General features: G+C 44.9%; 1 protein-coding gene across 1 annotated transcript; it reads right to left on the bottom strand.

Moving 5' to 3' along the window:
- Positions 1 to 757: 757 nt before the first annotated feature.
- On the bottom strand, positions 758 to 14,293 carry Gabarapl2 (GABA type A receptor associated protein like 2). The gene is made up of 4 exons (XM_041651012.1): positions 14,133 to 14,293; positions 13,775 to 13,830; positions 12,145 to 12,317; positions 758 to 1,368 (listed from the first exon to the last, which is right to left on the bottom strand). The coding sequence occupies exons 1-4, from the start codon at positions 14,164 to 14,166 to the stop codon at positions 1,278 to 1,280; spliced, it is 354 nt and encodes a 117-aa protein (XP_041506946.1). The 5' UTR covers positions 14,167 to 14,293; the 3' UTR covers positions 758 to 1,277.
- Between the last annotated feature and the right edge of the window lie 9,976 nt (positions 14,294 to 24,269).

The raw sequence follows: 24,269 nt of genomic DNA, 5'->3' as shown, positions 1-24,269 counted from the left end.
AAGAAGTACCTTAAAGAACACAGGTACAAGCCAGGCTTGGTGGTGCATGCCTTTGATCCCAGCACTCAGGAGACAGAGGCAGGTGGATCTGGCCCCATAATGAGCTCCAAGAGGTTTGACCTATCTCAAACAAAAGAGCACAAGTACATATAAAGTTGTATACATGTCAGGTTGATAACTATAAAGTCAAACCCTGTCTCAAACAAAACAAAAAATGCAATGTATAAATATATGTTTTATTTTATGTAAACAAAAAATGTATATACATGGTGGTTAAGAGAACTCACTGGCTGCTTTTCAAAAGGATCCAGGTTCAATTCCTAGCACCCACATGGCAGCTCACAAATGTCTGTAACTCCAGTTCCAGTGGATCTGACACACCCTCACACAGACATACATGCAGGCAAAACACAATAATAAATCTTTTTAAAAATGTATATGCATATATTCATACTTAATTATGCTACTAAAATAAATACTGGGAAAAAAGCCCATACAAGTCAATTTTCCATAAGCAGCAGAGATCTGAAAACAGTAGTATAAGTTTTATAGTATACCTTTTTACATAGCCCTGGTATCTGAACCTTATGACTATATTATCCACTGAAAAAAAATTATCCCTTTTATGATACCAGCCACCACTTCCCTCCTAGGTTAGACTGCCATGGCCTATAAGCCCTTCTCCAGGCCTGACAAATAGGAACCATTTCTCTCACTCATCCAAAAGAAGGTGAATAAGGACATGGTCACACTGTAATGCCTTTATAAGAGGAAGTTTTATTGTTAATTATTTACCTTAATAGTCTCAGAAAGAAGAACAGATTAGCTTAATCCAACATGATTTGCAGTTGGCAAAATCTAGTGAAGCAAGTGTATTCTGATTGCTAAGGATTTCATTTGGGGGCTTTTAATACTTAGCCACCTAACACTTGGAACATAATCCAGAACAATGAATGCATCACCCCTCCTTTTCACTTTAATGCCACACCTACCTCCCTTCATTATGGAAATATCTTCATTAAATATGATTCCCAGAGGACAGGTCCCTTGAAGCATATAGCCATGAGGTCAATGAATAAAAAGAAAACTGAAAATAAAACTCTGTATGATAATTTACTAATCTAAAGAAACAAAACTTTCCAATATATTAAGAAATAAATCCAGTTACAAATGCACTAGTAGGTCTATGTGAAGAGGCTCTGGTAGAGTAACTGAAAACAGCCAGTTATTTACAAGATACACAAGCAGGAACGGTGCACCTAGCCCAGCACTGGCCCTCAGAAGCCAAAAGTGTTCTCTCCGCTGTAGGCCACATACAAGAATCCATCTTCATCTTTTTCCTTCTCGTAAAGCTGTCCCATAGTTAGGCTTGAAAGAGAAAAAAAGAAAAAGAAATCATTGAGAATTGAGTCCAGGTATCGAGTGGAAAAATTAGGCCTAAGGATGAAGAGCTTTGTGGTTGGTGGTTAGGAGGTAAAAATAATTCAAGCACCTGCTGTGACCTGCAGTCTGTTCTAGAGAAAGAACAGAGCATGAAAAAAATGAAGATGGGGCTGGAGGGTGGCTCAGTGGTACAGCCCGTACAGCAAGCACAATCCTGGGTTCAATCTCCAGCACCACAAAGTGGGAGATCACAACAAATCAGGATGCAGGTACAGCAGCAGGCACGCGCCTAACATTCCCTATCATTCTGAAGTCCTTCAAGAAGCCAACGCCTTGCAAAGGCCTCTGATGACTTAAATGATGACAATGATAGGCAAAATAAGCAAAACCAACAGCAAAAGAACTATCCCCGGAAGTAAGAACATGTTGGGTTCTCTTCGTCAGGGTATTTATTTGAATGTTTATAATTTAGACTCAGTGTCGAAGATACAGGTGGATACTTATTATGAACACACCCAGACCACAAACCCCAGAGATCTATACAACACTATGAGCAAAATGATCCTTGTGCACAATGCTCAAAGTTTCCACTGTATTTGGGATCCAAAGAAACCTTCCCTAGGCCAAGGATGTACTTCAGTGATAGAGTGTTTGTCCAGCAGGGGTGAAGTCCTGGACTGGATCCCCACTACTGCAAAAGAATAAAATGCAACAAAAGATTACTGAAGCTTTCCAAAAGCCTCCAAAAATAAGATTCCTTAAACTAAACATGTAGGTGGAAAATCAGCCTTCCCTATGCTGTGAAACAGACTGCAGTGGAGAACTAATCTAGTTCTCTGCCAGGAAACTGAGCTGTCTCAATGAGAGTAGTAACACCCACTGCAACCTCAAGCAAGCTCTGATCACGTGACCATACTGATGGAGTATAATCAGAAGTGGTGGGTCAACCAGAACCAGCAGTGAGATGCTGATCCAAGAACAAGTCCTGGTTACAAGGATTGTTTAGATCTGGACACAGCAGGGTGTGGCTTAGCTGGTAGAGAGCTCGCATAGCATACCCACAGCGTAGGTTCAACCTCCCACACTGCATAAAGCCTAGGTATGGTGGCTAAGACTTAGAAACCCAGCACTGAGGACAGGATGATCAGATTCAAGGTCACTCTTAGCTATATATCAAATTCTAGGCAGCCTGGCTATATAAAATCCTGTCTCAAAAACAAATAAGTATATAGCCAACCAAGAAGCAATGGGAAAATGAGGAAGGGATCCAGTACCTCAATTTTGTGAAGCAATGATTCCTCCTTTGCTGCTGGTGTCTGAGACCAATATGTAAACATGGGACACAGGCCACATTTATCACGGGGCAGTTTCTGCTTTCCCATTTCACTTCCTGCCCCATTTGCATGTTTTGTGTGGATGGCTGTGTGGGTAGATTATTAATAACGTGGGGGATGAGTATGAATAAGAAAAAGCCTGTCGCCAGGTGATGGTGGTGCAGGTGTTTAATCCCAGCACTCAGTTGGCTGAGGTAGGAGGATCTCTGAGTCTGAGGCCAGTTTGGTCTACAAGAGCTAGTTCCAGGACAGGCACCAAAACTACAGAGAAACCTTGTCTCGGAAAGAAAGAAAAAAAAAAAGGCTGTCATCTTCTGCAATCACAACAGTTCTCCATGTGAGGCTCTCCATTTGGAACTGTGAAATAACTCTCTAGATTGGCTGGAGAGATGGCTCAGCAGTTAAGAGTACCTATTGCTCTTAGAGAAGACCCAGGTTCTGTTCTCAGCACCCACATGGCAGCTCACAACCATTTAACTCCAGAAGGGAATCTGACCTCCATGGGCAGTAGACACCGGTGCAAATATATATGTGTATGTGTGTATATACACATGTATATACACACATGCAGATAAAACTCTCCTGTATTTAAATAAATCTAAAAAACCAAACAAAAAGAAAAAAAGCAGACTTCTCTGAACAGCACTGCTGAACCAAACTCCTGTAGGAACACCCTATATGGCTGCTTCTTTTTTTTTTTTTTTTTTTTTTGGTTTTTCGAGACAGGGTTTCTCTGTGGTTTTGGAGCCTGTCCTGGAACTAGCTCTTGTAGACCAGGCTGGTCTCGAACTCACAAAGATCCGCCTGCCTCTGCCTCCCAAGTGCTAGGATTAAAGGCGTGCGCCACCACCGCCCGGCATGGCTGCTTCTAAAACAAATCAGGATCTCTATTCAGCACCTGAAACGTGCCATCTGAACTGAGATGCGCTAAGTGTGAAAAGACAAGATTGCAGAAATAAAACAAGTCTGGTTACATGTTAAAATGATAAAATTTTCCATTTACCCTTAAAGAAATGGTTAGTTTCACCTATTTTTTTTTTTTTTTTTTTGAGATAAGGCGCATTATGTAGTCTTGACTGTCCTGAAATGCCACTTGTAGACCAGGACAGTCTTGAACTCAGAGATCCTCCTAGGTACCGGGGATCAAAGGTGTGAGACACCACACCCAGCGATATCACCCATTTTTAACTTGTTGAGTGTTAAGGAGCTACTAGTATTTAAAACCCACAAGAGGTCTGCATGCATTTCCACTGGTAAGTCAGGGTATAGAAGGAAGCTGGTCGTGAGAGCTCCTACTCTGTTGACTTTCATCCTGGGCTGCTTCAGGATCTCCAGAGAGCTTTACCAGCATCTCCACGAACAAAATGAAGTCAGATTTCTTATGGTGTAACCCAAGCATTTTTTTAAATTAGCATACACAGTAACAGGTCTCCTTGAGGCAGTCTCATAAATACTTAACATTTTGGTCGATTCTATCCTCCTTCTCCCTGGGTCTCCATCCCCACTGCCTCCTTCTGCCCATATTACCTCCACTACTTGCTTTACTCAAAGCCTGGCTCATGATCTCTCTATCTCAATAGTCCCTCTCTAGTTTTCACATGCATACTTTTTTCTTTTGGGAGGGTGGATGGGAGTCACGACAGGGTTTCCCTTTGTAGTCCTGGCTGTCCAGGAACTTGCTCCATAGACCAGGCTGGCCTCGAACTCACAAAGGTCCACCTGCCTCTGCCTCCTGAGTGCTAGGACTTTAAGGCACACACCATCACTGTCTGGCTCCAGGAATGATTTAAAATGCTGAAGGTCTGTGTGTGGCCATATTAAGAACAAAGGCATCTGTCTTCTGGGGGTGTAGAGAGTTCTCTTCTGATTAAGAAGTGAGGTTATGGGGCTGGAGAGATGGCTCAGTGGTTAAGAGCACTGACTGCTCTTCCAGAGGACCCGGGTTCGATTCCCAGCACCCACATGGCAGCTCACAACTGTCTGAAAATGTAGTTCCACGAGATCTGACACCTTCACACCAACGAACATAATAAAGTTAAATAAATAAAAATAAAAAAAAAAAAAAAAGAAGTGAGGTTATGAGTCAAAAATGAGCGAAAAGCCAGCAGGTAGCAGGACTCGGCTATACAGCTGAGCCTCCAAACTGAAAACACTGCTACAGTACACAGGCCTGTCCTTGGTCCAGGTCAAGGCGCCCTTGAAGAAGCCTGTTCTCACATCTCTCCACTGTCATTACCAAATGGGTGTAATGGCAGAAGCTTATAGTGCTCAGCTCAGCACTTCCTTGGTTCCACTTTCCCAGCGTGTTAGAAGTACTAATACAACAATTCTGAACCCCACTGCTCAACTACAAACACCAAAGAGCTTCATGAACCACTCCTCGGTCTACTCAGACTCCACAGCTGTTCACAGTGAACCATGAGCAGCACTGGAACAGCTGTTGTCTAGGCCCAGAATGGCCTGGGACTCAGTCCTGACCTCTAACGGGGTAGAGGCCGTGGGTACATGGCTTGTGTTCCACTGCTTCTCTTTGCTTTTTAAAAATTTACTTTAAAAAAAATTTTACTTTTGTGTGTGTGTGTTTTTCTTGCATGTATATCTGTGTATGGAAGTGCCTGATGATAACAGAAGACAGAAGGCAACCCTGGAACTGAAGTTCCCAACAGGTAAGAGCCGAGAAGCTGCTCTTCAGCACTAAAGCCATCTCCCCAGCAGCTCGGCTCCGCTGTCTTTGTTTGTTTGTTTGTTTGTTTTGGGAAACCAGGATTTTTCTGTAGCTTTGGTGCCAATCCTGGAACTCACTCTGTAGACCAGGCTGGCCTTGAACTCAGAGTGCTGGGATTACCGGCGTGCACCACCACTGCCCGACCAGTTCCACCGTCTTAAGTAAACACTGAGTTCATTAATTTGTTTAACAGTGCCCAAGTAGCTATAGAGGTTGACAGTAAAAATCTTACCTATCCTAACACTCTAAGCTCTTTTCTAAATATATACATATAGTAACTTTTTATTCTCACAACAAACCTGAAGTAGTACTATTGCAACCCATAATCCAAAGGAATAAAACTAATTCATGGAGAAACAAATAATTTACCCACAAAACCAGAAAACATTCTTCTCTCCAACCTGTACCGCCTCCAAGTGAACACACAGGTAGGCTTGTCCCAGTGACCTAGCATTAGATTGTACCTTTGGCAAGATCTTCCTGAGAACAATGCTTCTCACACATATACTAACAGACATTCCACTGAAAGTTTACTCAAATGAAGCACAGGCAGGCATATGTCAGTTTAGGACATGCTCTACAAACCTCAGGGCAGATGAGCTTCCCTCCTAAAACCAAGGCCTTAGCACCAGATCTGAGCAGGCCCTGTCAGCAGGTCAGGAGTCCTAAAGCAGAGGCAGTTCTAACATAGCTGACAGGCAAGCTGCCCAACCTGTAAACAGTCAGACCACAATTCCGAGGCTCCCTACCTAAGCTGCTGGGAGGTTTCTGTAGAAGATGCCCACAGTCTTTAGTGCCGTAGTGTCCAGTACTATATGAAGGCACCTAGAAAGAATTTTCTGAGGGGCACTGCCGCCTGCTGACCTCTTGGTTCTGACTAGTAAAGAACGGCAGAGCATGGAGTCAATCTATGGTGAGTCAGTGCTGAGTAAGTGAACCGCAGCTGCTCCGTAGAGGCTGCTCCCAGGCCTCCATCCGGATCACAGATCCAGGCAAAGTTATTTCTCCTAGGCAGGAACTGACCAAGGGTAAAGTCAAGTCCTAGTAAGAACCAGGTCCCAGATTAGCTATGAGAACCCAAGGCAAACATTCACTTTCTGCTTCTCGATAGCCCTTTGCACTGGGGGGGAGGCTGACCTAGGGCTCACGTGGGCGCCCAACCCCAGTGGAATTGCCTTCAACTCTCAACCAAAGGCAGGGCATAGAGGTACTGAGTCATAACTGGGCTGGAGTGATGAACACCTGGTCAGCCATCTGCTGCACAGCTCCTGTGCTTCCCTGTCTCTCCGCACAGTGGCGGGAGGTCGGAGACAATGACCACACCGCTGAGGAACCAGAAAGGCACTGATTGTCAAAACAGAGCTGACTACTCCTTCCCATCAGATGTCCCTCTTGCACAATCTTCTGCCATTACTAAAGCACACCTTTTCTTTAAAACAAAAAATTGTCATTGGACAACCCACAGGACTCATTTCTCTCCTTTTATCATGTGGGTTCCAGAGATCAAACTCAGTGCATCAAGCTTGGTGGCAAGCACCTTTACCAGCTGAGCTATCTTCACCAGACCAATAGCCATTTCTGAAAGAAGTACTTACCCAGAAATGATCAAAATTGTTTTAGTTTAAGTACACTTCTCTACAAAAGATGGGCTGTAAAACATCTCACAATCCTTTTGAGACCTCTTTCAGACAGAGAGGAAACCAGCCAACCACCAACCTCCAGGGCACCGGTTCCTCCAGGCCAAACTGTCAACATGTTGGAAGTATTAATTCAACATTCTTATTTGTTTTTTTTGACACAGTGTGTAGCCTTGGCTGTCCTGGAATTTACTATGTAGGTCAAGCTGGCTTTGAACTCAGCTATCTGCCTGCCTGTCTCAGGTGCTGGGGTTAAAAATGCACAGCACCACACCCAGATTTCTGCTTCTGTATTAAACAGGGTACTAAGAATATTCTCCTCAGCTGGGCAGTAGTGGCAAAAGAGCCTTGAATCCAGCACTCAGGAGGCAGAGGCAGGCAGATCTCTGTGAATTCAAGGTCAACCTGGTCTACAAGAGCTAGTTCCAGGAGAGGCCCCAAAGCTAAAAAGAAACCTTGTCTTGAAAAAAAAAAAAAACATTCTTGTCTGTGCTCTAAACAAAGAACAAAGACTATTACCAGACTTGGGTTTCCCTCTACTACCATGACTGGGAAAGTTTTATACCAATGTCTTTCTAGTTCTGTCTACAGCAAAGGGGTAGTTCCTCTTCTGTGTTGAACCTGATTCTTTTGTTTGTTTTTTGAGACAGGGTTTCTCTGTGCAGCCCCAACTGTCCTGAAACTCACTCTGTGGACCAGGCTGGCCTTGAACTCACAGAGATCTGCCTACCACTTCCTCCCAGGTACTGGGATTAAAGGTGTGCACCACCATTTCCCGGCTGAGCCAGATTCTTGATATAAGCACATAGGCAGAGAATTCAACTTTCTAATGCTACAAGAAAAAGGCAGTTGAGGCCTGATGTGGAGGCAGAGGCAGGTGGATGTCTGAATTCAAAGTCAGCCTGGTCTACACAGTGAGTTCTAGTACAAAAAAAGCTGTGCAGAGAGACCTTGTCTCAAGCAAAACAAACAAAAAACCCAGGAAAGAAAAAGGCAGCTAAGACCCAGATCCCACCGCCTTTTCTTTTTCTTTTTTTTTTTTTAAAAAGAGAAACTCAAAAAAGAAGGAAATAAAACTCTTAGGGGCTTGCCTCTGTGCACACCCAGCACAGCACAGGGAAAGCTGGAACTCCCTCTGCAAGCTGCAGGCCCCGGAAGAAGGTTAAAGGAGGCTCCAGGTTTCTGTAAGGAGTCTGGAAAAAGCTGAAAAGAGTCTGCTAAATTGACTTTGAGGAAACAGTGAAGCTGAGTCAGCACCAGCTTTAGGAAAGAGACCCTGGTGCTCTGGTAAGTAGGTATTTACATCTGCATGGGTCTGATGATGTCACATGCCTCTTGTTTTTAAACAAATTGGGTTTTGGTTTTGATTTCTGTTGGAGACAGGGTCTTACTGTATGTATTCCCTCAAGCAGCCTCCTCCTGCCAGCAGCTGGACTGTATATCATCCCAAACTTGACAACAAATACATTTTGGGGTTTTGTTTGTTTGTTGTTTTGTTTCAAGAGAAGGTATCTCTGTGCAACCATCCTGGCTGTCCTGGAACTCACTCTGTAGACCAGGTTGGTCGTGACCTCAGAGTTCTGCTGCCTCTGCCTCCCAGAGTGCTGTGATAAAAGGGCTGGCCACTGCCCCTAGCCAGCTCTAAATCCTTTTTATTGTTTAAAAGGGGATAGTCTCTCTGGCTAACCTGGAATTCACTGTGTAAACAAGGCTGTCCTTAAACTCAAGAGATCAACCTGTATATGCCACCACCACCCATCAATAAATATATTTTTACATTTTATTTATTTGTTTGTTTGTTTGTTTGTTTATTATGTATACAATATTCTGTCTGTGTGTATGTCTGCAGGCCAGAAGAGGGCACCAGACCTCATTACAGATGGTTGTGAGCCACCATGTGGAATTGAACTCAGGACCTTTGGAAGAGCAGGCAATGCTCTTAACCTCTGAGCCATCTCTCCAGCTCCAAAGGCAGTTTTTTTTTTTTTTTTTGTTTTTCGAGACAGGGTTTCTCTGTGGTTTTGGAGCCTGTCCTGGAACTAGCTCTTGTAAACCAGGCTGGTCTCAACTCAGAGATCCGCCTGCCTCTGCCTCTCGAGTGCTGGGATTAAAGGCGTGCGCCACCACCGCCCGGCTGCACTTTTACATTTTTAATAAAACTCCCAAATGAATACAAATTGGCCTGCAGTTAAGTGTAGGGCAAGAAGTCATTAACTTGGACCTTAAGCACTAAGGGCCTTGGTGTTCTCTTTATCCTGAAGAGTCAGGGTTTGACGTGTGGACTTCCACTCACTCAGTCCTAAAGTCCTAACTCTGCTCAAATATAATCTGCTTTAGGGTAGAGTATTACCAGACTAGAAAAGGCAAATGGGATAAATGAAAGCTTGTTTACTGTTCAGAAAGCACTTGGAGAGAAAATGGCTCTGAAGCAGCCTCTGATGCATGAGAACCACTTTCCACTTTCAACTCAATTTATACTTCAGGGACAACAGGGAGGAAACGGGTAATGAGATCTATCAGCTATTGTAATGGCTAGATGCTATGAAGCCATCAGAGAAACCTTAATGTCAGACAGTAGTAACGGGAAGGAGCTGAGATGTGGCTAAGCAGTATGGAGCATATGCCATCAAGACAAGGAACTGGACCACCACCACTCAGACGGTACCAGAGCATCAGCACTAAGGAAAACAAACCCAGTGCCATCGATCCTACTCTGACTTCCCCCCAGTAAGCCACCGTCTCCAGGCAGGAGAAAAGAAATCACCAAGGTGCTGTACTCAAAGCTCCTCTATTACCTGAAGGGGAGTCAAGAGGGACCCCACAGAAGTCTGGCTTCCTCCCTTGGTAAAGAGCACACCTGACAACACACTACCCAAAAGCCTGTGAAGGAAGGCTAGGTAAGAGGGTCTCATGAATGATAAGACCTTCAGAGCTATAGGTATTAACAGACCAGTAGCACCCAGTGGGTAGGCACTGGCCTTTCTCCTATCTATCTCTTCAGGCAAATACTGGCTTTAGAGAAGCTTCCTGTGTTCTTCTCTACTGCCTCTCACCAGACACCACAAATAGGTGGTAGAGATAAGTAAAGAAGGAATCAGACCTAGAGAACAATAGCCAGAGCTTTTCACCTCTGATGGGTCTAAAATTTGGCTTAGGCCTCTTCTGGCACTAACTTTCTTTTCCTCCTTCTTTCCTTCCTCCCTTCCACCTTCTTTTCTTTCTTTCTGAGACAGAAAACCTCACTGCAGGCCTCAGTTCTACTTATTTATGGTTCAAGCCCAGGAAAGTTCTGAACTGTTTTTAAGAATTTCTGAGGAGGGCTGGAGAGACAGCTCAGTGGTTAAGAGCACTGACTGCTCTTTTTTTTTTTTTTTTTTTTCGTTTTTCGAGACAGGGTTTCTCTGTGGTTTTGGAGCCTGTCCTGGAACTAGCTCTTGTAGACCAGGCTGGTCACGAACTCAGAGAGATCCGCCTGCCTCTGCCTCCCAAGTGCTGGGATTAAAGGCGTGCGCCACCACTGCCCGGCCTGACTGCTCTTCCAAAGGTCCTGAGTTCAATTCCCAGCAACCACATGGTGGCTCACAACCATCTGAAATGAGGTCTGGTGCCCTCTTCTGGCCTGCAGGCATACACACAAACAGAATATTATATACATAATAAGTAAATAAATAAATATTAAAAAAAAAAAAGAATTTCTGAGGAGGGCTGGAGAGATGGCTCAAAGGTTAAGAGCATTGACTGCTCTTCCAGAGGTTCTGAGTTCAATTCTCAGCAACTTCATGGTGGCTCACAACCATCTGTAATGAGATCTGGTGCCCTCTTCTGGCCTGCAGGCATAGAGACTGAACACTGTGTACATAATAAATAAATAAACAAACCTTTAAAAAAAAAAGAATTTCTGAGGAATGCCGGGCGGTGGTGGCGCACGCCTTTAATCCCAGCACTCGGGAGGCAGAGGCGGGCGGATCTCCGTGAGGCCAGCCTGTTCTACAAGAGCTAGTTCCAGGACAGGCTCCATAGCTACAGAGAAACCCTGTCTCAAAAAAAAAAAAAAAAAAAAAAGAATTTCCAAGGATAATTTATTTAGGGTATAAGATATGTTTGTGCGCCAGGCGATGGTGGCGCAAGCCTTTAATCCCAGCACTCGGGAGGCAGAGACAGGCGGATCTCTGTGAGTTCGAGACCAGCCTGGTCTACAGAGGGAGTTCCAGGACAGGCTCCAAAGCCACAGAGAAACCCTGTCTCGAAAAACCAAAAAAAAAAAAAAAAAAAAAAAAAAGATATGTTTGTGCATATGTAGAGGCCAGGGGCCAACACTGGGTATCTTAGTCAGTTTCTGAGGGCTACAACAGGTGCATTTTCAAGTCCAGACCTGGCGGCTAGGCAGATGACTCAGTAAAGTGCTTGCTGTGTAAGCATGAAGACCTGAGTATAGATCAGTTGAGTTCCAGGTTCAGGGGGAGTCTGTCTCACAATAGATGCTGGACCTTACAACCTCAGTGCCAATAATAGAAGAGGAGAATCAACTCCAAAGTTGTCCTCACTTCCATACATGCACTGTGCCACCTGCATGCATATGTACACACAATTTTTAAGAAGTGAATAAAAAGAAAAACAAGCATTAGTCTATAAAAGTAAATAAACAGGGTGGAGAAACAATTGAGGAAGACACCCAGTGCTGACCTCTGGCTTACACACACAGAGATCCATACATATTACATAAACTCCAGATTCTCTGTTTTAAGAGAGTGCATACATAATTGTGCCCTATGGTTTTTTTTTTTCCCTGAAGCTACTGATACACAAATTAAGAGTTTCAATTGGGGCCAGTGGTGGTGGCACACACTTTTAATCCCAAGGAGGCAGAGACAGGCAACTCCCTGAATTTGAAACCAGTGTGGTCTAGAAAGTGAATTCTGGGACAATCAAGACTACACACAGAAACCTGTCTCAAAGAAAACAAAGAACTGCAGTCAGAACTCTTAAGCTTTTATACCTCTCAAGGTTTGGGTTTTATAAGCAGCAAATGGATTACTAGGCCAGAGTCCCATCACAGCCCTCTCACCTGGACTGTGGGACTGTCTTGTCCACAAACAGGAAGATCGCCTTCTCAGAAGGAAGCTGAATCCTTTTCCTGATGATCCACATGAACTGAGCCACGGTGATGTCAGAAGGAACCAAGTACTTCCTTTTGTCAATGTCAACAATCTGAGAGCCTGAGACTTTTTCCACGATCACCTAGAAAAGTGAAGAGATGTCAGCAGGGGAGGTTGTACTTCAGCAAAAGAGGAGCGCATGCCTGCCATGCACATAGGCCTGACTTGATTCCCAGCGCTGTAAACAGATGAGAGGAGAAGGAGGGGGTGGGAAAAGGCACAGAAGTGCACATAAGCACAGGACCGAACTACCTAACATACGGCTCTGCCCTTACAGTATGATGAACACAGTGTGGGAAAATGCACAGCGCAAGTCGATGCACCTGTGTCTTAGGAAGCCACACTCTGGGAGGTCCAGAACTGATCAAAATATTATCTTTAGGGCCGGGCGATGGTGGCTCACGCCTTTAATCCCAGCACTTGGGAGGCAGAGGCAGGCGGATCTCTGTGAGTTCGAGACCAGCCTGGTCTACAGAGCTAGTTCCAGGACAGGCTCCAAAGCCACAGGGAAACCCTGTCTTGAAAAACCAAACCAAAAAAAAAAAATATTATCTTTAAAGGGTCAGTTGCATCTCTCATCTCTGATCTCAGCATCTATAAGAGAAACACAGCTACAAAACTTTCTAACTGACCAACAAAGAGATACTCCTGTCTCTGCCCCCCGAGCACTAGGATTAAAGGTGCACACACCACCTCCACCATCTAACTTTCTAACATTTTATCTAGGCAGATGAAATAGTATCTGGCCAGAGTTTCACCTGTAGTCTCTTTAAGCCGGGATCCCTGAACAGATCCACACTCCTAGAGAATTAAGATCCCAAGCAACAGTGGAAAGAAGAATGGACAAACTAATGGCAATGCTCTACATACCCAGCCACCCAGGAGCCAAGGTTTTCTTCAGGTCTGTTGCTTCTCTTTAAACAGGCTAACATCTGCCCTCCTAATTCTTTCCTCAAAGGAACTGTTTACAAGCAAAGAGCTACAACAATAAGACTTTATGTACTTCAAAAATCAATAATGACATCAGAAACCATCTCCCCAACTATGGCAGCAATATAGCATATACTTATTATTGACTAAAGACAAAGGTGGCACTTCAGATTTATTGGTCAAGCAAGGATGGCACAACCATGGTGAAAAGAAACTACAAGTTAATGGCTCAAAGTTAAAGACAAATGCCCTGAGGCTATGGTACCCTATCCAAGACCAAGTGACAGTCTCCGTCCCCCACCATTCCCCAAAGTGGAAATGACCTGTTGCCCTGTCCTAGAACATGGTTCCTTACATAATTGGCGAGGGAGCCTAGAGGCTGCAAGCAGCTTGCTGCCCTAGATCGGAAGATTCAGCACTGATGCCCCTGAACAGCACCAGCCTCTTGCGCCCCAGGCTTGGGCCGGCCCCAGCCCAGCCGGTCCAATCTCTGGCTCTACTTTGAGACCTTAACTTATCAACTGTTGCATGGCCCAGCGCACCCGCCCGACACCACTCCAAGACTTTAAGGGTGACAGAAGGGTGCGAGGACAAGGAGTCCACACTCACCGGAACCCGGTCGGGGTACTTTGCTCTGATCTTCGCGGATTCCACGCATCTGTGTTCTGCGAGAGAAGTACACCGGACTGATTGTCGCGCCTGTCCGCCTGCCGTCCCCAGTTCCCGGAACCCCATCTTCCTGTCCGCCCTTCGCCGCCCGCAGCCTGTGTGCGGACGCCCCGATCCTCGCCCCCGGGTCCCTGGCCGCGGCCCCCCTCACGGATTTCCAGCAAGATCCGCGGAGGGCTACAGGGGTCCGAGGGAGGCGCCCAGGCTGGCGGGGCCTTGGCGACCTAGCTGACCGGCAGGGTGGCGCGAGTGGGGGAGGGGCCGCGACCCGGAGCCCGGCCAGGCCGACCGCGCTTACCCAGAGAGTGATCCTCCTTAAACATCCACTTCATGGCGGCGGGAGACGACGGGGCCGGCTCTCTGAGCCGCGGACGTCGGAGAAGAGACCACAACAACAACGGAGGCGGCGACGGCAGCGACGACTACTCGGCAGGCGGGACTTCCGGCCGTCGGAGCCTGGCAACCACCCGGGGCGGGGCTTCCGGCGCGCCCGGTAAATGCACCAGGGGCTTGAACTTACGTGAGGGGCGGAGCCTAGAAGGAGACTCCCTAGGGGCTCTCCTGTGATTGGCGGCTGACGTAGGTGGCTGAGCAGTCTGTGAGCGACTGGAATGGGGTCTGGGAATTGTGCGTGACGGACGGGTTTTGGCACATAGCTTAGAACGCTTAAAAAGGCGCTGGTAGGGGAAATGTGAAGCTTTGGAAAGATATGATTATTAATGTTTGGTCTGGTGACAAGGCGAGAAGCTGAGTATGGAGGGATAACCAGTTCTAAGCACTGTGTAGCGATGCATACTGGTGACAACCTAGAGTTCTAGCTTAGGCGTTTCCGCACCTAAAATTTGATTTAAACAAATTTCATGTCCCTCGACTCGTGACTACATACTTAAACATTCATAAACATTTATGAGCAAGTATCACAGATACGCATTTAGTCAACGGAATAACCCCGACCAAAGAGATCCTTTATCGGAAGCTGTCAGAGGCTAAGTGTGCCTGGCAAGCGGAGTGTTCCCCTGGTCGTGAGACAGCCGAGGGCGTGGAGCGGGCCGTGGGAGTGGCTCGGCAATCACAGCCTGAGCCGCTGGTGTCACCTGCTTAGCCTTAAGCCTTGAGGTTCACCCTTAGCTGAGTCGCAGGAGTCATAGGAGCGGCCCGCTCTGGGTCACCATCTGTTTATGCACCGGTGACCATGTAACACGAATATGCAGTTAATTGGGCACTTGAACACGTGCTTGTGATTCTGCTGCATCTGTCAAGCCTGTGTCTGATGCTGTCATCCGTCATTTCCTACAGTTGAAATTCCTGACGGATGCTATGACTGCAGCTTCATTCTGAAAGTATTTTGTTGCTTTACATTGGAGTCAGGGATGAGACAGCCCAACAAGAAAAGGTGCTTGCTGCCAAGCCCGAGAACATGAGTTCAAACCCTTGAACGCAAGTGGTGGAAGAAGAGCAGCTACTTCCAAAGGCTATCCTCTGGCCTCAATGTGTGCACCGTGGCATGCCTCTGTACACACACACACCCAAATGCATGAAAAATATATATTTTTAAAATAAATATATAAATATAATTTGAAAAATCTCAATATTACACTTGGGCATCGATGTGGCACACAGGAATTCTGTTCTGGAAACCGGGAGAAATCCATGAGCCCCCACCCATGCTGTGGCAAAGTTTGTGTTCTCATGGGAAAAGACAAAAAACTAAATGACAGGTGATATTTAGAAAAATAAAGCGCGGATGACTAGGGCATGGTGTGCTGGTGGGATGGAATGATTATTAGACAAATTGCCATACGCTAGGAACACAAAGGGCCCCCTGTGGCTAGAACTAAATAATCTGCTGGGAGGCAGATCAGAAAGACCTGGAACAAATTGCGTGGTGCCTTGAATTGCATGCAGACAGCTTTGGCTTTTACCATAATGTGATGAGAAGTGAGGTTTTTAGGAAGATCTATAATATATCCACAGTTTTTTCTTCTTCTTTCTTTTTCTTTTTTTATCTTTTTCTTTCTTTTTTTTTTTTTTTTTTTTTTTGGTTTTTCAAGATGACTCAGCAGGTTAAAAAGATTTGCTGCCTAGACTGAGTACCTGAGTTTTGTTCCTAGGACCCACGTGGTGAAGGGTGTCTCTATGCAACAGCCCTACCTGTTCTAGAGCTAACTCTGTAGACCTGCCTGCCTCTGCCTTTCAAGTGTTGGGACTAAAGGCGTGCACCACCACTGCCCAGTTTTTCCCCCCCCCAAGATAAGTTTTTTTCTCTTTGTAGTCCTTGCTGTCCTGGAACTTGCACTGAAGACCAAGGTGGCCTGTGGCCTCAAACTCAGAAATCCTCCTGCCTCTACCTCCTGAGTACCTGAACTAAAGACAGTTGCCACCATGCCTGGCTCATTCAGACTTTTTTAAATGATCAGCCTAACCTGGGGATGTAGTTCAGTAATGGAGCATGTGCATGCCTGGATTTAATCTCCAGCACAAGAAAGAAAAAGAGACAAAAGAGATCACTGGGCTGGGGATTTCGCTCAGTTGGTACAGAACTTTGAATTGAAGCCTTGAGTTTAATCCCAAGAGCTGGGTAGCGGTGCACAACTGTAATCTCTCTCTTTTAGTTTGTTTGGCTTTGTTGTCTTGTTTGTGTTTTGTTTGTTTTTTGAGGCAGGGTTTCTCTGGGCAACAGTCCTGGACTGTTCTTAGAACTCCCTTTGTTGATCACATTGGTCTTGAACTCGCAGAGATTCGCCTACTTTTGTCCTAGGAATTAAAGGCGTGCACCTCCACACCCTGTTCACCTTAAATCTCATTACCCAGGAGTTAGAGGAAGGAGAGTCAGAAATCCAAGGTCATCCTCAGCTGCTTTGGAAACCAGTCTGGGCTAGAGAAGTGCAGGTGAGATGACTCAGCAGTAAAAAGATTTGCTGCCAAGACTGAGTACCTGGGGGCTGGAGAGATGGCTTAGTGCTTAAGAGCATTGCCTGCTCTTCCAAAGGTCCTGAGTTCAATTCCCAGCAACCACATGGTGGCTCACAACCATCTGTATTGAGATCTGGTGCCCTTTCCTGGCCTGCAAGGATATACACAGACAGAATATTGTATACATAATAAATAAATAAATAAATAAATATTTAAAAAAAAAAAAAAGACTGAGTACCTGAGTTTGGTTCCTAGGACCCATGTCGTGAAGGAAAAGAACTGTTCTGGCAAATCTCAAGGTCCAAATCAGGAGCAGAAGGAGACGGAGCATGAGCAAGGAACTCAGGACCATGAGGGGTGCACCCACACACTAAGACAATGGGGATGTTCTATTGGGATCTCACCAAGGCCAGCTGGCCTAGGTCTGAAAAAGCATAGGATAAATCCGGACTAGCTGAACATAGCGGACAATGAGGAATACTGAGAATTCAAGAACAATTGCAGTGGGTTTTTGATCCTACTGCACGTACTGGCTTGGTGGGAGCCTAGGCAGTTTGGATGCTCACCTTACCACCTTACGAGACCTGGATAGAGGTGGGCAGTCCTTGGGCTTCCCACAGGTCAGGGAACCCTGATTGCTCTTCGAGCAGATGAGGGAGGGGGACTTGATCGGGGGAGGGGGTGGGAAATGGGAAGCGGTTGCGGGGACGAGGCAGAAATCCTTAATAAATAAATAAATTTAAAAAAAAAAAAAGAACTGTTCTGGCAGAGGTGGGCGGATCTCTGTGAGTTCAAGGCCAGACTGGTGTGCACAGTGAATTCCAGGACAGTCAGAACCACACAGAGAAACCCTGTCTGGAAAACCAATAAATAAACAAATAGATTTAAAAAAGAAAAAAGAGGGCTTAAGGGGCTGGAATTTAGTTCAGTAGTAACTGTACTTTCCTACCATATACAAAGTCCCTAGTTCAAATCTTCAACACTACAGAAAGGGAGTGAGCGAGGAATAGAAATCAGACTTAAACCTTCCGCTTCAGACTTAAACCTTCCGCTTCTCTTTATTTCTTTTTTTTTTTTTTTTTTTTTTTTTTTTTTTTTTTTTGGTTTTTTGAGACAGCGTTTCTCTGTGGTTTTGGAGCCTGTCCTGGAACTAGCTCTGTAGACCAGGCTGGTCTCGAACTCACAGAGATCCGCCCGCCTCTGCCTCCCAAGTGCTGGGATTAAAGGCGTGCGCCACCACCGCCCGGCTTCCGCTTCTCTTTATAAATCGGGTCACTCTGTCCTAGTCCAAGATACACACACACACACACACACACACACACACACACATTACTTAAAAGGGTGTGGAGCTATGTACACTTCTCAGGGAGGAAGAGTCAGTGTTCTTCAACCCATAGGCATGTCCTCACAGTTATGATGACCATCGATGTCTTTTTGTCTTATTTGCTCACTTGATATCTGTTTTTCAGTTCATCCTTCTAATTGGCTTCTCTAATCTGCCATGGTACGCATCCCTGGGTTGGTCAGGGTGTTTAGCTTTCTTGAACATTCCAAGGGCACTAGATACCTTCTGGAGAGAGGTAGAGAATTGAGGAGGAGAGGTGGGAGGAGTTGTAGGAAAATAACAGATGCAGGAACACATCAGTAGACCCACAAGACAGGCAAGGATGTCTCCTGTAGCCCAGGAAAACCTTGAACTCAGCATGTAATCAAGACTGGCCTCGAATTCCTAAGTATGTAGTATATACTCACACGCATGTGGGTGCACATGCCCATGGGATGGTCAGAGTAGGACACTGAAGGCAGCAGGAAAAGGCCCCTTGTCCTAAGTGCTGTCCTTTGACTTCAGACTCCTTTTACCTGTAGGGTGAAACAAAGTTCAAGTTTCCAAGCCCTAGGGGAGTTGGGAACTTTCCAATAGCTGACCTACTGAATCCTTAAACAATAGAAATAATCTATTATGACCCTTAGTTCTCCAAAACATTATGGCTGTTCCTAACAACCGAAAGAACAAATGAATCTGATTGGTTGGACTGAAAAACTTACATTCGATATCTGTTGACATGATGGAACACACAAAGAAAGCCCCTAATCCCTGACTCCTGATTGGTGAAAAATGTAACGTTAACTTGACCACAAATGTTTATGCTTATAAATCCCACTTCTGCCCCTGCTTGGGACTGTCAGGAAAAGCAAGGCTCCCGAATCTTTGTCCTTCGGCCCTGATTGATCAGCAACTCCACATAAGTAGTGATTTATTAAAATCACTCGTAACCCATAAGCATTGTCTCTCTTATTTTTCTTTCTTTCTTTCTTTTTTTTTTTTTTTTGATACAGGGTTTCTCTGTAGCTTTGGAGCCTGTCCTGGAACTAGCTCTTGTAGACCAGGCTGGCCTCGAACTCACAGAGATCTACCTGTCTCTGCCTCCTGAGTGCTGGGTTGAAAGGCATGTGCCACCACTGCCTGGAGTCTCTCTCCTTTCTTGCAGTGCACAACAGTCTAGGCATAACAATATTAGGGATCCTTCCCTTCACTTTGTTCCCTTTGACAGGTTTTCTCATTGAATCTGGAGTTAAGCTAGCAGCCATCAAGCCCAGCCACCCTGAGGTTACAGGCACACATATCCTGACCTGGCTCTTTTTTTTTTAATACTTATTTATTTATTATGTATGCAGTATTCTTTCTGTGTGTGTGCCTGAAGGCCAGAAAAGGGCACCAGACCTCATTACAGATGGTTGTGAGCCACCATGTGGTTGCTGGGAATTGAACTCAGGACCTTTGAAAGAGCAGGCAATGCTCTTAACCACTGAGCCATCTCTCCAGCCCCCCCTGACCTGGCTCTTTACGTAGGTGCTGGGTTTAGAACTGGGGTCCTTGCTGGGGAGGGGTGGCGCACGCCTTTAATCCCAGTACTCGGGAGGCAGAGGCAGGCAGATCTCTTTGAGTTTGAGAGCAGCTGATCTACAAGAGATAGGTCCAGGAGAGGCCCCCAAAGCTACAGAGAAACCCTGTCTTGAAAAACCAAGAAAAAAAAAAAAAGAACTGGGGTCCTCCTCATGTTTGTGCTATGATCCAACCAAGTTTAGAATGAGATAGTCTTATATAGTCCAGGCTGGTCTTAAGCTTGCTGTTTAGCCAAGATTGATTGGCCTTAAATTGATCTTATTTTAGCCTTCCAAGCACTAGGTTTCCAGGCATCACTAGGAGTGAGTCTGGCATGAGCCGCTATTCCCATCTAAAATATGCAGTTTGACTTCATTGTCTTTTGAGACAAACTGCAGGAACAGGGGGACATTCTGGTAACAGACACTGAAAAGCCAGTGTTCAATCATGAAAATGTGAAAATACCATGGCATACACAAAACTATAGCACGTAATATTTGAGCCAGGCATGTTAATGCACGCCTTCAATCCCAGCACTCAGGAGGCAGAGGCAGGTAGTAGATCTGTGAGTTCGAGGCCAGCTTGATCTTTAAGCATAATTTTCTGTCCTGAGAACGAGCTCCCAAATAACCACACACAGACTTATTATTAGTTATAAATGCTTGGCTGATAACTTAGGCTTGTTTCGAAATAACTCTTATAATTTAAATTAACTATTTTTTATTAATTTACTTGCTGCCACGTGGCTCATGGCTTGTTACCTCATCTATCTTGTACACGTCCTGCTTCCTCTGCTTCTGGCTAGTGACGCTGCCCTTCTTCATTCCAGTACTCTCTCCCTGTCTGCTAGTGCCACCTAACTTCTTCCTGCCTAGCTATTGGCCATTTTTGAGACACGTTGCCTGTCTCTGTGTAGCTCTGGCTGTCCTGGAACTCACTCTGTAGACCAGGCTGATCTCCTACCTCTGCCTCGTGTGCTGGAATTAAAGGTGTGTGTCACCACCATCCCGCTATTTAGCTCTACTTTTTCTTTTTTTAAAAATTGATATTTAGGGCTGGAGAGATGGCTCAGCAGCTAAGAACATTGCCTGCCCTTCCAAAGGTCCTGAGTTCAATTCCCAGCAACCACATGGTGGCTCACAACCATCTGTAATGAGGTCTGGTGCCCTCTTCTGGCCTGCAGGCATGCATGTAGACAGAATATTTTATACATAATAAATAAATAAATATTTTTTTAAAAATTGATATTTATGGAGCTCTACATTTTTCTCTGTTCCCCTCCCCCCCTTCAATCCTCTCCCAAGATCCCCACGCTCCCAATTTATTCACGAGATCTTGTCTTTTTGTACTTTCTACTTCCCACATAGATTAGATCTATGTAAGTCTCTCTTAGTGTCCTCATTGCTATCTAAGTTCTCTGGGATTGTGATTTGTAGACTGGCTTTCTTTGCTTTATGTTTAAAAACTGCCTACGAGTGAATATATATGATAATTGTCTTTCTGTGTCTGGGTTACCTCACTCAAAATAATGTTTTCTAGTTTCATCCATTTTCCTGCAAAATTCAAGCTGTCATTACCTTTTTTTTTCTGTTGTGTGGTATTCCATTGTGTAAATGTACCACATTTTCCTTATCCTTTTTTTTTTTTTTTTTTTTTTTTTTGGTTTTTCGAGACAGGGTTTCTCTGTGGCTTTGGAGCCTGTCCTGGAACTAGCTCTGTAGACCAGGCTGGTCTCAAACTCACAGAGATCCGCCTGCCTCTGCCTCCAGAGTGCTGGGATTAAAGGCGTGCACCACCATCGCCCGGCTCCTTATCCATTTTTTGATCGAGGGGCATTTAGAACACAAGTCCAGGTTCTGGCTATGACAAACAAATCTGCTATGAACATAGTTGAGCACACATCTTTGTGGCACGATTGAGCATCCTTTGGATATATACCCACAAGTGGTATTACTGGGTCTTTTTTTAAAATATTTATTTTATTTATTTATTATGTATACAATATTCTGTCTGTGTGTATGCCTGAAGGCCAGAAGAGGGCACCAGACCTCTTTACAGATGGTTGTAAGCCACCATGTGGTTGCCGGGAATTGAACTCAGGACCTTTGGAAGAGCAGGCAATGCTCTTGATCACTGAGCCATCTCTCCAGCCCCGGTATTACTGGGTCTTGAGGAAGGTTGTTTCCTAATTTTCTGAGAAATCACCACACTGACACCCAGAGAGGTTGTACCAGCTTGCATTCCCACCAGCAATGCAGAAGTGTTCCCTTTTCCCCACAACCTCTCCAGCATAAGTTGTCATCAGTGTTTTTGATTTTGGCCATTCTTTCTTTCTTTTTTTTTTCTTTTCTTTTTTTTTTTTTTGGCTTTTCGAGACAGGGTTTCTCTGTGGTTTTGGAGCCTGTCCTGGAATTAGCTCTTGTAGACCAGACTGGTCTCGAACTTACAGAGATCCGCCTACCTCTGCCTCCCAAGTGCGACTTTGGCCATTCTGACAGGTGTAAGATCGAATCTCAGAGTTGTTTTGATTTATATTTCTCTGATGACTAAGGATGTTGAACATTTCCTTAAGTGTCTTTCAGCCATTTTAGATTCCTCTGTTTAGGTCTGTACTCCATTTTTTATTGGATTATGTGATCTTTTGGTGTCCAATTTCTTGAGTTCTTTGTATATTTTGGAGATCAGACCTCTGCCTGATGTAGTGTTAGTGAAGATTTTTCCCATTCTGTAGGCTGCCATTTTGTTGACCATTTCCATTGCTTTACAGAAGCTTTTCAGTTTTAGGAGGTCCCATTTATTAATTGTTTCTCTCAGTGTCTGTGCTGCTGGGGTTATATTTAGGAAGTGGTTCCCTGTGCCAATGTGTTCAAGTGTACTTCCTACTTTCTCTTCTATAAGGTTTAGTATGGCTGTCTTTATGTTGAGGTCTTTGATCAATTTGGACTTGAGTTTTGTACATGGTGATAGATATGGGTCTATTTTCATTTTTCTACATGTTGATATTTAGTTATGCCAGCACCACTTTTCCATTTGATATTTTTTGCTTCTTTATTAAAGATCAGGTGTTCGAAGATGTGTGGATTGATATCTGGGTCTTCTAATCGGTTCCATTGGTCCTCCTGACTGTTCTTATGCCAGTACCAGGCTGTTTTCAGTACTGTAGCTCTGTAGTAGAGTTTGAAGTCAGGGATTGTGATGCTCCATATCTTTTATTTTTACTATTTATTTAATTAATCTTCTGTTTTTTTAGTACAAGTTTTCTCTGTGTAGCCCTGACTGTCCTCGAACTCTCTCTGTAGAAGAGGTTGGCCTTTAATTCAGAGATCTGCCTGCCTCTGCCTCCCAAAAGCTGCTATTAAAAACAAGTACCTGCTGGAAGGTGGTGGCACAGGCCTTTGGAGGCAGAGGCAGGCAGATCTCTGTAGTTCAAGACCAGTCTGGTCTACAAGAGCTCGTTCCAGGACAGGCCCCAAAAGCTACCGAGAATCCTGTCTCAAAAAAAAAATTAAATAAATAAAAATATTTTTTTTTAAAAAAATCATGTGCCACCACTGCTGACCCCCTTTTAATTTTATGTATATGGGTGTTTGACTGCATGTATGTCCATGTACCATATGTATGCAGTGCCCACAGAGGTTGTTGGATCCCCTGTGACAGGAGTTACAGATAAGCCACCATGTGGGTGCTGATAATCAAACCTAGAAACTTTGGAAGGGCCACCATTATCTCCAGCTCCTTATTTCATTTTATTACGTTTATTTGGTTATTTATTTGTGTATGTATGCAGATGAGCACCATGATACACATATGAAGGTCAGAGGACAACCTTTCCAGAATTAAGATATATTATTGGTGGGGCTGGAGAGATGACCCAGTGGCCAAGTGCACTGACTGCTCATGGATAGAACCTGGAGGAAGGAGAATTGAAGGCCAGCCCAGGCTATGCAGTAAAACCCTTCTTCAAAACAAACAAAACTCTGACGGAGTTGGGGTGCAAGGTGCAAGAGTTGGTGCAAACCTTTAATCCCAGCACTTGGGAGGCAGAGACATTCGGTTGGTTCTCTGTGAGTTCCAGGCCAACCTGTTCTACAGAGAGAGAGTTCCAGGACAGTCAGGGCTACACAGAAAAACCAGGTCTTGAAAAGTGGAAAAAATAAATAAATAAGCCAGGCAGAGGCAGGCCTGGTCTACAAGAGCTAGTTCCAGGATAGGCTCCAAAGCCACAGAGAAACCCTGTCTCAAAAAACCAAAACAGAGCCGGGCAGTGGTGGCGCACGCCTTTAATCCCAGCACTCGGGAGGCAGAGGGACCAGCCTGGTCTACAAGAGCTAGTTCCAGGACAGGCTCCAAAACCACAGAGAAACCCTGTCTCGAAAAACCAAAAAAAAAAACCAAAAAACAAAAAACAAAAAAACACAAAAAACAAACAAACAAAACAAAAAACCAACTTTCTTCCACGTTGAAATATTGGTGGGAGCTGGCGAGGTGGCTCAGTGGTTAAGAGCACTGTTTTTCCAAAGGACCTGAGTTCAATTCCCAGCACCCACATGTCAGTTCACAAATGTCTGTGACTCCAAGATCTGACACCCTCACACAGATACACATGCAGGCAAAACACCAACGCGCATTTATAAAAAG

The sequence above is a fragment of the Microtus oregoni genome, unplaced genomic scaffold (assembly GCF_018167655.1).
Source record: "Microtus oregoni isolate MIOR12 unplaced genomic scaffold, Mior012 000004F_ref0000308, whole genome shotgun sequence".
In the NCBI taxonomy this organism is placed as follows: Eukaryota; Metazoa; Chordata; class Mammalia; order Rodentia; family Cricetidae; genus Microtus; species Microtus oregoni.
The sequence above is the reverse complement of the archived record's forward strand: the minus strand, read 5'-3'. Positions and strand labels throughout refer to the sequence as shown.